The following is a 17511-nucleotide window of genomic DNA, read 5'->3' on the forward strand; positions in this document are numbered from 1 at the left end:
AACCAAATCCTCTAACACTGCAGTTTTACAAATAGGTGTGTACAATGTAGCAGTTACTGTGTTGGAAAGGAAATCCAGTTTTAAGTTGGCATGGTGCTGTGGCTGCTGAAGCATTATGCTGCCACATGGTAGGCTTGGAGCTGGGAGGAATTTATTTGGATTTTTCTCTGCACAGTAAAAGATGAGCTACTGAAGAGATGAAGTAGATGGCCCCTGAGAAAGCATTATCTATGTCAGTCTGAGTAGCCTTCTTTGGGCAGAATGGTAAAACCTACCTGGGAGCTTTATTTATGTCTGATAGACACAGCCTTGTGTAAGGGCAGTGAGAATCACTCCAGGAGGTATTTCAGGGTGGGAACTGTGCCTCAGGGAGCACAGCATGTGCTCCCTTGTGCACCCGACCAGCTCCACTCACTGGGACATGGCCCTACCTCCTCCTGCCCCTTCCATCCCTTTAGGGAGGATAATGTGTGCAGGGGCTCTGTGAGAGAGTGTAATTGTGCTGCGTTGATGCACAATGGCACACAGTGGGAGGTGTCCTGTGGCCTCTCCGCTCCCTTGAACATTTGTTCAGCTGCCAGGCTCAAATGCCTGTTAACCTCTAAAACAGGGGGTAGGGGGTAGGAGTGGTACGTGCAAAGAAGTGAGCCCTGAACTCCTCTGGAACCAGAGGTCAAACGGTGGAGCATTCTAGGTTGCTGGATGAAGTAAGAAAAAGCCTGACACTGAAAATTAGTTTTTGTCTCCCTAACTTATCACATTGGCCACTCACCTTTACCTAGTCTTTAACTTTAATGGGAATCATGTAGCTAAAACACCATGTAACACTTTGAAACTAACCTCTAAATGACAACTTCAGGCATCACAGAAAAAAGCAAGCATTATGCTGACTAAAGCCCTGGAGAATCTTTTCCTTTTTCCCCCCCAAAAGATACTTTCCCTATATTTCTCAGTTAACTATGAGGCACATTTTCCATAGCCGACAAAATCCACAGTGTAGATTGAATCTCCTTGGTGCTGCTCCAGTGGCACAAAGGGGACTAGAAGGCTATTCTAAAGAAGCAGCAAGGGATTTCCCTCTTACAGGGGAACACTTCATGGTGTAAAGCCAATATAATTGGCTTTTTGGTATTCACTCTTCCCCCTTCCATCAGGGAGGGAGCATTGACAAAATATGTGCATTCCAGCAATTTCTGGCCACCAGAACGATACACAGGGCCATTGTATATGGCATAAATTAGAGCAGCCCTGTGTCTGTTCCGAGTTGTGTCAAGGGCAGATCCTAGGATCAAGGCAGATAGAAAGGTGGCTTAGAATTATCTTTGCCACACTTTCCTCAGCTGTGCTGAGTGGGAGCTCGGATCATCTGAGGATTTTGCCTGCAGTTTTTTATATTTAAGTTTTTACATGGTTAGTTATACAACCTGGCTCTCAAAAACATTAACCAGTTTTATATACTCATTTAAACCCAGATTCTTCTCCAAGTGCCCAGCGCAGATTTGAAATAACTTTAGTGATACACTGGTGTGACTGAGTAAAAACTGTTCCTTATTCTTAAACAAAGATTTATGGGGGAATTAAATATTAACTCCTTTCACTTCAAAAGAAATGGAGACGAAGAACAGAAAAGTTAGGCAGTGATGAAGCCAAAATGGTGAGACACTCGAGTGGGGCTCATTTACACCAGTGTCAATCAGAGTAACTTCACTGAAGTCAATGGAACTGTCTTTGGTGTTAGTCATACTAACACCAAATCAGGAATAACTCCACTGAAGTCAGTGGAATTATTTTGATTTTACACCATGTAACTGAGAACCCTATGGAGTTATACTAGCGATATATCAATTCAAAAGCAGGCCCTTTGACTTTTGAAATTTTGTTTGCTAAGATGCACAACCTAGAAAAAAAGAATGAACCAGAGACATCTGACTTTCCCCAAGTCCTAATTCAGCATGTCAAAACCTGATGATGTGGGTAAAAACCATAATGTAATCTTTCTACATATCTACTTACTCATCTATTAATCTATCATATTTATCTGTATTTATACTGTGCTCCTCACCACAGCATCTGATCATCCTGAGCTGTGGAAACCATAACTGTATTGTTCAAGCTATAATTACAACTTACTGCAATCAATATAGGCTGGAAGCAAAGCTAGTTGTTGAAACTTCTTAAACAGCAGGGTCAAAATTATTTCATCCACGTCAGTCTTGATAAGCAATAGGAAAATGGAGCAGAGAGGGTGGGTTATAGTGTGTGACAAAAGGTAAATTGTGACTGAAAACATCATGGGTTTGATTTTCTATTAGCCTGTACCTTGTATAGCCTATTGCACCACTGGATTTGATAGCACTTTACATCTGCTTTGCCCTGGCTTTGTACTGGTGGAATAGTCTACACAAGGTGCAGGCTAATGGAGAATCAGGCCCCGTGTCTTTGAATTTAAGGATCTGCTCTCACACTGGTATAAATCAGGCATTCGCTGCATTTAAATCAATAGAATTACACTGTAGTAAAGCTGGTGTAAATGAGAGGAGACTCAGACTATAGAAGTCAACAGAAAATCATTTGAAGTCTTGCTTTTCACAAGTCACCGGTTATTCTTATTCGATTGTAAATTTTAGCTTAGACTTGATCACAGACAGAAGCATGATCACAAGCACTCTCTTCCCTAATCGTCATATGTCAATATAACCTTGCTTTGCCTTGACACTTTAGTGGTCCCTCGAAATTCTGTTACAGATTTTTCTAAGGCTACCCCAATTACAACTGATAATTGTTAGAGTGGATCTTTCTGAAATAGGCAAACACATTGACAGCTTCTTGAAAGAGACATTCTTCCCTGTTCAAGGTGACACCAGTCAAAAGCACTCAGGAGCTGAAGTAAATTCGACGTGGATAAATTCATTGCCACAGGAAGGTAAGAATAGGTATCTGGGGAAACTTCATGTTTTGCCACATTTACTTACACACACACACACACACACACACACACACACACACACACACACACACACACACACTCTCTCTCTCTCTCTCATATCCCTTCTCCCTCCGATTTTGTGGTTCTTACCTTGCCAACATACAGAGGATCGGTTCCAGTATATTCTTCAAGAACAAAAAACTGGTTCCATACCCAGCTCCTCTTCATTCGCTGATGCAGTAGCAGCTTGTCCGACAGGCTATCTTCCTGGCTTTTGGTGAGTGGCCTGGCACTCTCAGACAGTGCAAGTGTAGTAAGGTCCATCAGTCCCCAAAAATATAAGGACACACCAAGTCCAAGCCAGTTCTTTGCATTGCTCATTCTATCTGAAGTCCACATCTATTTACCAGGGGGTTTTTAAAAGTCAAAACATCACAGCTCAGGTTTTTCAGGAAGAAAAAGTAGACCTTTGAAACTTCCAAGAGAGACTTTGACGGGAGCAGACAGCTTTAAGGATGATGGTCTCCTGTAAAGTTAAGGAAAAGTAAGAAGTTCATGTTTTTGCCAACGTAGAGTGAGCATCTTTTGTCACAAAAGACAAATGTGCTGTAAAACATTCAATCCTCCACATAAAACTCTGATACTGGGGTATGCATGTCCTAGACAAGGAAGACTTGTTACTTTATTAGTTGCAGCACTGCACACTCAGATGCAATCACCACTAGGATATAGTTAGTAAGAGTTCTCTGCTTTGCTAACTTAAGTACCTGCAGGGTTCCAGTATATTATTGATTGGCTTGAATTAATAGGTTGCACTTTAGAAATATTTATGACCAGAAACCCCATGAAAACATTGAAAAGATGGAAATTAGAATAGATAACTAATACCTCTGTACCAGTTGACTTTCTTTTCCTGTTTAGAAACCATCTTCAATATGATGGCTATATTACAAACCTTGAATTTCATTTCTAGCAACTGCAAATTATTTCTGACTTTCTTTCTAATTCTTTCAAACCCCTGTTGCTTGAATTCAAGTTTCACACTCTGTTGCTTTCTCTCTGAGGAGCTGATTGCTGTGGCTAATGTGACATTTCTAGAATGTGAATGGTCAGTTAATCATTATATAATCCACAAAAGGTTTCAGAATGCTGATGGTCACATGCTATTGTGGGATATGTCTAAGGAGACGAGCTAACAAATTTTTCCTTCGTAAGCCTAAAAGGCTCATTTAGGCAGAGGAATGCCGACCTCCATCAGAAGACATTTTCTCATCAGGCTAGGATCTTTTGTTGTCATGAAGTCAGATTAGCTGGTGATCTCACTCCAGGCCGTGGACTGTTGCAATCTTTTCTTTTGCTGTTTTTCTGGGTTAAATGAGGTGACTTTGCACTTGAGTTACTCTGTCAAAATACTCAGCACATCCTGTGGGTCTATATTTCCGCTGTTCTTTAGGGGAACTCTACTTTCCCTCCCTCTCAGAACAAATGAACTCCTTAGCAAGTGTTTTTTCAATTGTGACACTTAACTAATACACACTTAATTTCATTACTGTTATAAATTTATGGCATTGAGGCCTACTTAATTGTTTCATCCTGAGGAAAAAAAACTGGCAGGAGATATCTGTCAAATTCCCTTAACTGAAACCCTTCAAATGATTAAAAATCATTAAAAATTAGTTTGCACAGCTGCATAGAAAATTCTTTAAGTGGAAAGTAATATAATGCGATATTTTCAACATGAAGATATTTTCAACATGAAGTTACAAGAATGGAGTTTTGTAATATAACTGTGGCTTTTAAGGGGGTATAATAGAAACAGTATCGTTATATAGTGCAACTGATGTGCATGTTGTACATTACATGAAGTGTGGCAAACAAGTCCATTGCCTGATGAGCTTACAGTCTAAAGCATAACAGGTACAATAAACAAGACACAAAATACAACAAATATTCAATAATATAAATATATTATAGCCAGAGTGATTTACAGAATAGATGGGCCTTTATAAATTGGAGAGGGAGGGCAGTTACCGATGTTGGCATGATAAATCCCTTGGATCCAAACTCTGTCCCCAGTTAAATGAATCCAGTTCACTGTAAAGTCAATGGAAGTTGCACCTGTGTAACTCAAGTCAGAATTGGGCCCAGGATTGTCCTGTCCCTTTAAATGTTTGAGCATTTCCCCTCACCCCAGTGCAAAGCCACACTTTCATATTAGTTTCAGTTTTGCTGCCAGAAGCATAAAGTGAGAACAGCAAACAGCTGTGTTTCTATCAGTTCCCTCTGTGTCTATTTCCTTCTCTGCTGGGTCTGAATATAACATTTGGCAAGGGAAGATTTCTATCCCATCAGTGTCCAGTGCTCCCATTCCCTGAACAACAAGAGAAAGTAAGCAAATACTACTGTAAAAAGGGAGGAAGTTCACCTAGAGGCACAAGGTGACAGACTGCTGCTTTTGCTGCTGTGACAATGTGAACCAGACGGCTAGAGAAGAGAAAACAGGCAATTAAAAACAGAACAAAAGAATAGGATGCTGCCTGGAGCATCTGAAAAGAAAGCAGTGAGGAAATCAAGCAGCCTTCTTGGTTGACCTGGTGCAGGTAGACAAATGGACAAACAGCTTAGCCTGTGCTGAGGATCTATAGCCAGCAGAGGGAAATCAAGTACAGCCAAAGAAAAAAATGTGTAGTCTGCAGTGTTGCCATGGATCCAGAAAAGGCAGGTCAAGCACAGATAGTGCAGAAACAGTTTTTCTATGGCAGAGAAGACCTTCACGAGCTGCAAAGTCCAACAGGAGAGCAGAGAAATGGCAACTTTTGTGGGGCGAGTTGGTGAATTCAACAAACTGCAAAATGTGGTGAAGTACCATGAATGTTTTGAGTAATTTGTAACCTGCAAACCACCATTCCTGCTGGATGAGTTTCAACCTTGTTGACAGTGATGTGTCCGAAGGCATATGGGCTGTTGCATGATCTATTGTCTCCTACTGTGCCCAGAACTGCCATGTAAGCTGCAATTACTGCAGCAAAGCAGGAACATATTCTCCTCCCCCATGGCAGAATGATATTGGTTCCATCAGTGACATCAAAGAAGTGGAGAGCCATAGCACAGTTCGTTGCTGCTCTAAGGAAGTTGTCAGAGCATTGTCATTTGGACAAACATTGTGATGACCTGTGTGACCAATTGGTTTCTGGATTATGCAATGACCAGGTTCAGAAGAAGTTATTGACTGTATCAGCACTTACATTCAATAAGGCAGTTAACGTAGCAGTTGCAATGGAAATCTCCGAGAAGGATGTTCTGGAATTTAGTGTGAACTGAGAAGTTCATCTTGTGAATGAACAACACAGAGGACCATGGGAATGTAAGAAATTTCCATTTGGCACAGACCGTGCTGCTTAGAAGGATTGCTGGGCACATCATTGTGACTTGTATCACAGTTCAACGACCAGCAACACAGAATAAACCTAAGGAAGGACAGAAGTTGTGAATTCATAATGTTGAAAAAGACAAAAGTTCTACTTACACTGACCAAGATCTAGCACTACATGTTTTATCAGAAGATGGAGTCAGAGATGGCATCTGGGTCACAACTTTGATAGAAGGAGTTCCTACAAGAATGCAGCTTGATACTGGAGCTGCCGTCTCACTGACTTCTGCATCTACTATCACCAGACTTTGTCCACCTCCAGAATTTTGAAAACTTACACTGGGGGAAAATAGGTCCCAAAAGGGATACTCCAGGTGAAAGTTCAATTAGATGGATAATCAGTTGTTTTATCCTTATATGTAATTGAAGAGAAGTATCTACCATTATTTGGCAGATCTTGCTTGAGAAGCTCAAGGTGAACTGGACCAAGATCAAGGCAATCACAAAAGCACCTCAAAATATTTGAAAAATATTGGACAGACACTCCAAAGTTTTTGAAAAAGAGCTTGGACAGATGAGCAACGTGTCAGTGAAGTCACTGTTCAGTCTGACAGGCAGCCAAAATATTGCAAGCTCAGAGTTGTGCCTTATGCTCTGAAGCCTCTGGAAGTTGATTTGGACCATTTAATGAATATCGGAGTCTTGTCACTGGCTTCACACACAGAATAGGCTATACCCATGGTACCAGTGATCAAGAAGGGTGGCTCTGTTTGAATTTGTGGAGATTTCAAAGTGACTCTGAACCCAGTTTTATGGGAAGACCAACTTCCACTAGCTTATACTGAAGATTTGTTTCTTATTCTTAGTGAATGAAAATGTTTCAGTAAATTGGATTTGCTCAATGCATACCTGCAAATTAAGATGATCTGGCATCTCACAAATATCTCACAATTAACACACACAAAGACTTACTTTGTTACAACAGCATGCCTTTCGGTATCACACTGGTACCTGCCCTGTTCCAGAAAGTGATGGATGAGATCTTGAAGGGTCTGAATGGAGTTCAATGCTATTTGAATAAGATCCTTGTTACACGAAAGGATCAAGAGGATCATCTTCAAAAGTTATGTTCATTCTGAAGACTAACGACTGTGGTAAATTTCTGCTTAATCTAGCATCAGTATTGACACTTTTACTTGAACTATTATAAGCAAAGTAAAAATAGAAATGGATTGAGTCTGAATATTCATTTAAATAAGCAAAGAAACTGCTGTAATCAGTCAAAATTCTTATGCACTTTGATGATTTGCTACCATTGCAATTGACTTGTGGTGATTCATCATATGGAGTGGATGCAGTTCTTTCCTACATTTTTGCTAATGGCATGAAGAAACCAACTGCCTTTGCATCATGAACAATCACTAAGTCTGAGAACAGCTATGCACAAATAGAGCAAAAAACTCTCAGCATTATCTTCAGAATTTGTAAGTTCCAAATCTATCTGTATGTCTATCACCCATTACTTTCCATTTTTGGATGGAAACATGGAATTCTGTCATTAGTTGCTGCTTGTGTGCAATGATGGGCATTACTATTTTCAGCTCATTCCTATGCTAGTCAATTTCATAAAGGGACTCAGCACAGCAATGCTGATAGACTGTGATGCCTGCCACGTCCAAGCGCCCTTCAACACAAAGAAACTTCAGATGAAGTGTTCCATCCCAATTTAACGGATAGGTTACCCATCCCTAGCACAGATATCAACAAAGAAATTGCTAAGGATGATACGCTTTCTCTTGTGAAGGGAGAGGTACTACACGTTACTGTGTTGGATCATATGAATCCCCAGTTTACACAATTCTTGTCACATCAACGTGAAATATAATGTGAATTATGGCTGCATCTTATGGGGAATGCAAGTGATCATTTTGAAATCAGTTCAATCTAAAGTTTTGGAAGCTCTTCACGAAGGTCAAGTATTGTACGTATGAAGGCCGGAACCTGGAGTCATGTGTGGTGGCTGGGGATCAACAAAGATATTGAGAGGACTGTGTGTCAGCAAATTCAGCATGATCTTGGCCCAGCTGGTCTACATCCTACATCCGTGGCCTCAGACTCCTTGCACAGGTATTCACGTGGACTTTGCCAGACCTTTAGAAGATTTTGGTTGTAGTCAATGCCCAATTGAAATGGCCAGAAGTTTTCAGAACATCTGCTACAGCTACCAAGATGATTGGACATTTTTGTACCTTATTTAGCTAATTTGGTTTATCGTTATAGTTGATGAACGACAATGGACCTCATTTCTGTTCTAAAGAATTTCAGAAGCACCTAGCTTCAAATGGAATTCAGCACATATGCTCTGCTTCATAACACCCTGCTACAAACAGACTAATGGAATGCTTTGTACTAACACTTAAGCAAACCTTAAGAACTAACAAGTCTATTTTGAGTCGTCAGCAGAAATTTAGACAATTTCTTGCTTGTTTACAGGAACATACAACATGCTACTACCCAGGAGTCATTTACAACACTTTTCTTGAAATGATCTTTGCATACCTGTAGGGATCTGTTATGTCCTGATGTTGCCTCACATGTAGCCAAATCTAAAGCTATGCAAACTGAACGATGATGTGAGAATTGGCACCATTCTTTTCAAGTCGGAAACTTAGTGTGGACTTGTAACTACAGTTCTGGAGTGAAAGAAGTACTTGGAGAATTTGTAAAATGCAAGGGATTCGTAAAATGCAAGGGATTTAGTTTTACCTCAAACAAAACATCTGATGGTTCCTCTGATTGAACCTCTTTCCATGACAACTCCTAATTTCAATGACTTGTTGGGCGAAACTTTGATGTCAGATCCAGTTGATTCCATACTAGATCTAGCTGATTCCTTACAACAGACTGTTCCTGTTCAGGACACTGCCATCCCCCAGTTACCCTATTATCCCAAGAGAGTGCGAAAACCAGTTGTGCATCTGAACTGATAAATTGTTTAATTAGCGAGTTGCTATTCCAGGTCAGAATGATCCCTTGCAATTTAAGAGTCTGTGGTAGTCCACCCCTCAATTTTTAGTTTGGTTATACAGTGTCTCATGTTAGCCATATACATGACAATGTATATGCTTTTGTAAAGTTTTTTTTTTAAAGTAGTGTAGAGGGATGTAATGTGATGTCCTGTCCTTTTATATGTTTGAGCACTTCCCACTCCCCAGCCCAAAGCCTCACTTTCATGTTTTGTTTCAGTTTTGCTGTCAGAAAAATAAAGCAAGCACAGCAGACAAGCTGTGTTTCTATAAGCTCCCTCTGTGTCTAGCTCCTTCTCTGCTGGGTCCAAATACAATAGGCCCCTTCTAGGCAACATACCCCAAAAGGGCCAAAATAGTGTGTGTATGCCTACTATAATATAGAGAAGACGGGAACTCTATGCAAGAGGCAGCTGAAGTGCAGCTTGCAGTACATATATGGCCCAGAGAATTCTACAATGGAGCTTCAGTTGCCTAGTTTCTAATAAGGTGCTGTGGCCCATGGGAACCTCTGATCCTAACATGCAGTGCTCATCTGTGGCTTGGGAAGTCAGGTGGCTGCAGTCTACTTCATTTTATGTGTATGGGGTACATCTGTCTGACTCCTGGGGCCCTTAGTTGAGCACAAGTAGCACAACACTATTCAATCTAAGGGTTTTGTGAGAGTAGAGTCTGATAAGGCCCATTGAAAGAGAAAGTCCCTTTGAAGATTTTAAGATCCAAGATGGGGGATTTGCTAAAGAAAATTGTTGTTTCAGAATTATATCTTGTGTACATTTCACAGCCCTGCCCCAGTGTTTATAAGAACTCATCTTTTATCCATAATGAGCAGGGAACCTGGAGTATGAGTCCTCAAAGTTTCTGCTTGAAATTTTATTTGCCTGTGATCCCATTTACTTCACATCAGCACAAATAGGTATGTTTATAGCTATAAAGAAAACAAATCATACATTATTGCCCTGACATACTGAATAGATTCCCATTATAATTAGAATTGTGTTTGTAGGTGATCTCAGAAACCATCTAACCATCCAAATCCAACACTGCCAGTTTCCTCCTAGCACTGGCAAGGGTTGAATGCAGTCAGCCAAAGTAGTACCAGAGCACAGTTACATAATGTCATATAACTGAAGCTGAAACAGCTATGGGGGATTAGTACAGGGAATCTGATCACAATAATCCTTCCCCTATATCTGCCTATATATGAACAAGCAGAAAGCAACAGGAAAATGAAAGGGGGAAGCAGTGAAATTCATACTGCCATGCTTTCTGTACTAATACTGCTTTTCATTCAAACATCATTGGGCTTTGCCTTCAAGTTCCATTAGAAACTTCTTTTGAAAATGTGCATCTCCACAGAACATGCATTTTCTATGGCCCCCAACAGCCATATCACAGAGAACATTTAGGATACAGTCAAAAATCCCTTTCAGAATAGTAATACTATCATCAGAAATTTTGCCATTAGGCAGAATGAATGTAAATTAATGTCTTGACTAACTGGAATGTGTTTCTAAATGTTATGCCATCCCACTCTGGACAGACTAGAGCATTATACTAGGAGCAGAAGTAAATGCTAACGGTTGTGTAAGCTTTCCCATTCTAACCCCAGGCTTTTCAATAGCTCACAACTTTCCCAAACTTTGCAAATTTGGCTGAAATTTTCCTCTCTTAGTCTCTGCAAGAATTATTAGTAATTATTATTTCATTTAAGCAAGAACAGTCCAGCTATTATGTAACACCATTAGGGTACATGGTGCTCCACTGACTCTGTCTCATTGTGATTATGCATCTACTTGTGATCAAATCAGGTGTTAAGGTTAAAAGTAACCATAAGGGAGAATATACTTGACCAAAAACTTTCTTGCTATTTCTTCTTCTTCTTTTTTTTTAAAAATACCAGCGCTAGCAACAAAATGGCTCTATTAGAATGCTGAAATTTGGCAGCAAAATACACACCACTGAGAAGACGTGCTTTTGAGTCTCCTAGTTTTGTATTATGAATGATATGATGATATGTCTTTGGAAATTGTATTTACTGCCCGTGCAGTATATTGGAATGTTTTGTTTTTCATTTTTTTAGAATTTTAAGTAATTAATTATCAATCACATAGCTAACTATTTACATAGTGCTACATATAGGACAGCCTTTCCATTAAATTAGCTGGAATTTGGATCATGCTCTTAGTGAATTTGGTGAAGATGCACAGTGAGTGAGGCTGGGTTCTGCACAAGTAACGTTATAGGGATGTTTGAATTTCTTCTATTTTTAATGCTTGATTTTGGGGATTATTACAAGTTACTTAAAAAAAAATCTAAACAAGTTAGGGTACAGAAATGCATGGTAAGGCACCCAAATGACGTTAACTCTGTCCCATAGTGATGCCAGAGAATAAACCTATAATTTGATTAGTACATAAGTGTTTGTAGTTCCAGATTAAGTTAAACTGATTTTTAAAGACACAGGATTTTTTTTTGTTCCCTCCCCCGCAAATTCTTTTTCCTCAAGGCACCTTCCACTGAATCAGTGGCTCTCTATGCTGTCATCACCATCTTAGCTGAGGGTAGTTTGACTTCACTCCTCCTTGGAACAATGGGAGGCAGGAATCATTTTGAAACATGGCACCTTTGTGAAGGGCAGCTATAGCTCCAATCCCACTGAGAACAATGGGAGATGACAGATATTTTTAAAGAGGTAAATTCTTAGAATTCTCTGAAGAAAAATTACCTGTTAGTCTCTGGCTGAAGGAGAAATTTTCAGCTATGAAGAAAAATGGTAAATGATCACTAATCCTTAGAAAAACCAACTTTCAAAGTAGCCTACATACTAGATTTTAATGAGTTTAACTACATGCAAAGTTTTTGTGTTATTTCATTACTAAGATAATTTGGGACAAAAATATGGACTTTAGGTGATTAATTTCTAAATATATAATTTTTTAAAGTAATTTTAACTCAGATTATTGGATTTACTTGAGAATTTTCAAAAAAATTATTTGTGCCCAAAGAGCAAGTGTAATTTTGGGGAGGATATAATATATTCTTCATATATAGCAAAGTGATTGAATCCCTGCTTTAAATCCAAAACCAATTCCTTAACTCTGGTGCTGTGAGAAGCACTTCTATAATATTGTTTGTCAGGTTAAAGGGTGGACTACACAACACTATGACATCTAGCACACATGTACCTAAGGCTGTGGGGTTTTTTTTATTAAATGTCTGACATGTCAGTGACTGACAACACAACTTTAGGATCAAATGCCATCCAGTCTCATGCTGAGTAGTACCTTGCTACATGAGTAGCTCAAGTGAAATCAGTGAAATTACTCATGTAGTAAGGTCCTTAATATTCCCTTCCCTTAATGCAAATTGTTTTATGGACTCATGTAAGAGTCATCAAGAGGCTTAAACATCTGAAAAGATGGAAATGATGGCTATTCTGCTTTCCACGTGGAGTATATAACAGAAAATGACACTGGACTAATCAGGATTTTGTTGCTTAAAAAATTTAAAAACAGAATAAAGGGTGAAATCCTGCTTTCTTTGCTCATGTGAAGATCCCCATTAAAGCCAGTGAGACTGTTTGTTTGTTTGTTTGCATGAGCATAATGAGCAGGATTTGTCTCAGAGGAGGGTTACTACCTGGCTGGCATTTGACTGGGTTGGCCGTTTTTGTTGTTTTTTTTTAAAATAGATTTGCCAGGTGCCAGAAAAATAACTTAATCTGGCATTATCATCACACTACACTGGGATATCTAATGTTAAAAGTTTGTGTCCAGCTAAAGATGCTGCAGTGTTCCCACTTCTGCAATTTAAGCAATAACAGATCAAAACTGTTGAATATACAGCATGTCTGCCCACCAACATGCAAGGGAACCGCCTGTGCATGTGAGAGAGGGTTTGAGTCACTTGAGAGTGAGGAGACAGGCAATGTTATCTATCTTATCTGTATGTGTTATTTAGATACCATAAGTGGCTGTTGAAGGAGGGTGGGTTTGTGGAGTTGCCGTGTAATTGGGGGTTGGGTTTGTGGTGGGCTTGCCTTTTTGGGGGTTGGGGGGGAGTTTTTTTTGCACATTTCAAAGGTGGTAACCCTACGTCAAAGAGTATTTTATTTTTCAAGTAAGAAATAAATGATGCAATTTAAAAGTGTGTCTTAGAACCCAATTTGTTATCCACAGCGGACTTCCCAGTGGTAATGGACTTGGCTACATCAGAACAGCTTAGATCTCTGACCCAAAGTGCTTGACAAACTCCTTTTTTGCTTGTCTTTTTGTGATGGATATCTGGTTGCCAGTTCAGTTATCTAGGCTACCTTCTTCTCCTACTCCTGCCTCAGACACATTGCGGGAAAGTCTTTTTATTATTTTTACCAAACTGTTTCAAATATGGAACCTGTGAAGCCCTTTTTGAATCCTGTGCAACTGGTGATCTACAACTCTTTAGTCATTCCATACAAAAGGGGCACAATTATACATTCTCCACCATGTTTGAAACAACTCTTGTAACTCACATTCTACAATTGAAAATTAATGTGTGTTCTATGTAGGAGCTGATGTAAAACTCCCATATTTTTAAAATGTACATTTATGCTCTAGTTAAACTACTCCTTATTCAATATCTGTTTCAGGCGAAGATGAAAAGGGAGAGAAATATTTGTAGGAACAAACTTGTCACAGGTCTTATAAATGAACCACTTATGTTATTTCTGTGGACAATAGTACTTCTAAAGAAAGAATACAAATATGTTTTATATTATATAAATGATGATATCGGCACCCAGAGTACTCGGTCAGGGGTAGGTGCATTATATTAGGCACTTTACAAACATGTACATATGAAAATTCAGTGCACCAAGATCTCATTAACTAAAGCCCAAATCCTGAAAAGATTTACACACTGCTTAACTTTATGCACGTGAGTATGGTCATGGACTGCATTGGGGGTGAGCTCATTGAAGGCAATGGGACTACTTACATGAATAAAATTAATCACATGTATAAGTCTTTGCAGGCCTGATCTTTCAGCTGGATCTGGGTGGGTTGACCCTTGCACCTGTACAGAATCCTCCTGACTTCAGTGGGCACAGGGGCTGAGCCAAGGTAATTTGTTTGCAGAATGCCGGCCTTAGAAGACAAGTGACACAGAAAAGGCGGGGGAAGAGGGATACAGTCACATTTATATTCTCTCTCTCTATAGGGATAAATACACACACACACACACAAACGATTTTTTTTTTACATATACACACAGAAATGGTTTTCAGTAGCATTTATCCTGTATTAAGACTCTTTTTAAAGGTTACCGCCACCCACCCACCATCCAGCCTAAAGAAACCAAACAGTTTGGTAATGAACACAGTAGGAAGAAATTAAACTTGAGTGCAAAATGTGCTCTAAGTGAGCTGTTTATTTGGTTCCTTAAATTTCTTGTGATATTTAAAACACAGACTGGGGGGTAACTACTTGTCTCCAGTAAATGGATTACTTTTTTTATTCTTTCCCAGCTTACTTCCCAGTCTGTCCCCTTAGTTGTTTGTAATGCTGTCTTGTAATATTTATGTGCTAGCACCACAGAAGCTCCTACTGAATAAGGGAATAAATGGCTGCACCCCATGCTCATCATTACCAAAAGGAAGCTGGGGTGTTTTCAGAATTGCCTGCACTGATCCCTGTTCTAGCCTAATGCTACTGTTGGGGATTATTGCTACACATTGTGCAAGTTGACATTAAAAAACAAATTCCTGAGACATTTGTTAGTTTGGGAAATAGACTGGGACTGAAAATGTGCTTTTCTTTTTCTCCCCCTGTCCCTGTTTTCCCCCCCCCCTTTTTATTAAGATCTCAATAAATACAATGAAACTTGACAATGCACCATATGGTGCTTAAGCATTAACTCAGAATACGGAGCAATGTCACAAAGTTACATCCACAGGCCAGTCACCCATCTCTCTTAGGACATATCAGGGAATTCATTTTACTCAAGATTTGAAGTCCTTCAAAACTATGGAATGCCCACAGAACGAAGAACTCCTGCAGCATGACAGAGGATGTCCCATCATATAAATCCCAGTGGAATGCTTACAGGATCATAAACATACCAAGAAGGAAATTTACAAACAATCACAAGGTAAATATTTCCAAATGGAGGCATGCCAATGACTTACACCTGCTGAGGATCTACTCCAAAATTTTCAATAAATGAGAGGTAATTGACAATGACATGCTATAATAAATAAAAATGGGCTTTTCAAAAATGCTCAGTGCTGGCTGAAATGCTTCCTCTAAAGTCAACACCAATGGGAGCAAAGTTAGGCCAATGCTGAGTATATTTGAAAACCCCAAAAATATATAAAAAAAACAATGCCCCTATAATTAAGGCAGTGCAAGACTTCAGAATAAATTTGAATCCAGGTTTCATGATGGATTCCCATAAACCTCTTGCCCAGATTGGCAAGCCAGCACCAAGAGATGTTTTGTGAACCTGATCTAGAGTTTTATAAAGCTAGACTAGAGGTCTCTGTAAACTTTGAAGAGGAACCATCCAGGCATCCCTTCTCCCCTCAGCATAACTTCCCTCTCTCTTCCTGCAGCTGACCCAGGACCTTTTGTGTGCTGCACCCTTCTGTGTAGGAAGAAACCTAGCAGCCTGTGATCTCCCTGCTTCCCTTCCCCCTCTTAATGTATTTAGGGCTCAGTCAGCTGGCTAGCTCTTTCATTTGCTGTGAGATTAATTATAATCTGTTTTCTACATCCACAAACATCTGCTGGGTTTTGAGTAGGTGACTTGCTTGCTCCTTCATTCAGCAGCAGTGTATTCAAAACAGCTCCAGTTCCACAAGTGGACAGTGCCTTGAATTTGAGATATCCCAGCCGACACTGCATGGTAACTAGGGTAACTGAAGCATTCCCCCTATTTATCAGGAATTGCATTCTGGGTGTTTCAGACCCAGAATGTGGTAAAGCTCCACCCAACAATGAGAGATGGAATCTTTCTTGTTCCACTGCTGCCGAATGGAGGGGTGAGCAGGCTGCCTGTTCCCCAGAAAGTGCCACAGAGATTGGAAGCTATACCTGTCAGCTTATCTGCAAACACTAGATGTGGAAAGCAGTCTGCCTGGCTGCCAGCGATGATATGAGAAGATTGGGTTGGAGGTGTTCAGAAGAGGTCAGAAAGAAGGGAGAAAGGGAGTCTGTTGGAGGTGAGAGAATTTTCTAGTTTCATTACAATACCATTGAGTTTTGCCAGTTAGCTTGAAATTCCAAGTGGCATTTTGGTGTGCATACAACACAAACTCAAAACTCCAGGTGAGAGTGAGAACATATGGATTTGAAAAACACGTTAATTCTAAAAGGTGGGTTTTACAGGATACATAGTATGCTCCTAATCCCAGTATACCAGAAATCCAGTCCAAGGATAAATGTAACGTCCTAAAAATTGACTCAAAGCTACCATCTCCGAACAGCTGCAGGGTGAAGACAGCAGACTTTTGTTTCAAACAACAAGCATTTTCTAGCCATCTGTCAAGATACATTTATTAAACATACAATCATGTGCATGCACTATTTTTTTTTAAATTAAAACATGCCCACTTAAAGTAGGAGAGGTATAGCCACCAAGCTACGGGGTAGCTGCCCATGTGGCTATCAGTATTGCAAGTTTTGAAAACCCTCATCCTAATTTAAAAACTTTCTTGGATCTGACATTTATACTGCAGGCCAATACTGACATCTATATTATCTGGCCCTGACCTTGCTGATTGCCTCAACTCCAATACCAAGCATGAAGAAATACTATTAACCAATAAGCTGAAGAACATTTTTGAGCCAATGTCAGGCTACTGTCTATGAAATCAAACCAGCGCAAGAAATAGAGTCTTACAGTATGTATAACTATCTGAGGTGCTATAGTGCTATCAACCTCGTTCTTATCTCCAAGCTTCAAAGTGCCTCTGGGAATACAAAATATGAGTGCATGGCCTTCACAGAAATCTTTCAGGTTAAAAGAATAAAGCAATAAGGAATAAAGACATACTGACCTCATTCTTCCCAGAACTGTTCTAATTCAGCAAAAATAACATTCCTAAACCTTGAAAAAAACCCATCTCAGACGATTTTCACATCAAACTTTAGATTTTGTTCCTCAGACCCAATTGTTAAAATCTCCACAGGAAGTGTGTGTGGTACTAT

The 17511-nt window shown here is 39.7% G+C and overlaps 1 protein-coding gene across 4 annotated transcripts in view; it reads right to left on the bottom strand.

Annotated features, from left to right (window-relative positions):
• CDH20 (cadherin 20) overlaps positions 1-17511 on the bottom strand; it is a 158875-nt gene that overhangs the window by 49141 nt on the left and 92223 nt on the right. For 3 of the 4 annotated variants that reach the window (XR_006279067.1, XM_038391466.2, XM_043508432.1), the window contains exon 2: positions 3077-3452. Coding sequence is in view for 3 of the 4 variants with exons in the window: in XM_038391466.2 (XP_038247394.1) it covers positions 3077-3325 (249 nt within the window). In the remaining variant the exon portion in view is untranslated. Of the gene's footprint in view, positions 1-3076; positions 3453-14299; positions 14449-17511 lie in introns of all 4 variants that reach the window. The other variant, XM_038391468.2, reaches the window with a different exon arrangement.

This window comes from Dermochelys coriacea, chromosome 2 (genome assembly GCF_009764565.3).
Source record: "Dermochelys coriacea isolate rDerCor1 chromosome 2, rDerCor1.pri.v4, whole genome shotgun sequence".
Lineage (NCBI taxonomy): Eukaryota > Metazoa > Chordata > Testudines > Dermochelyidae > Dermochelys > Dermochelys coriacea.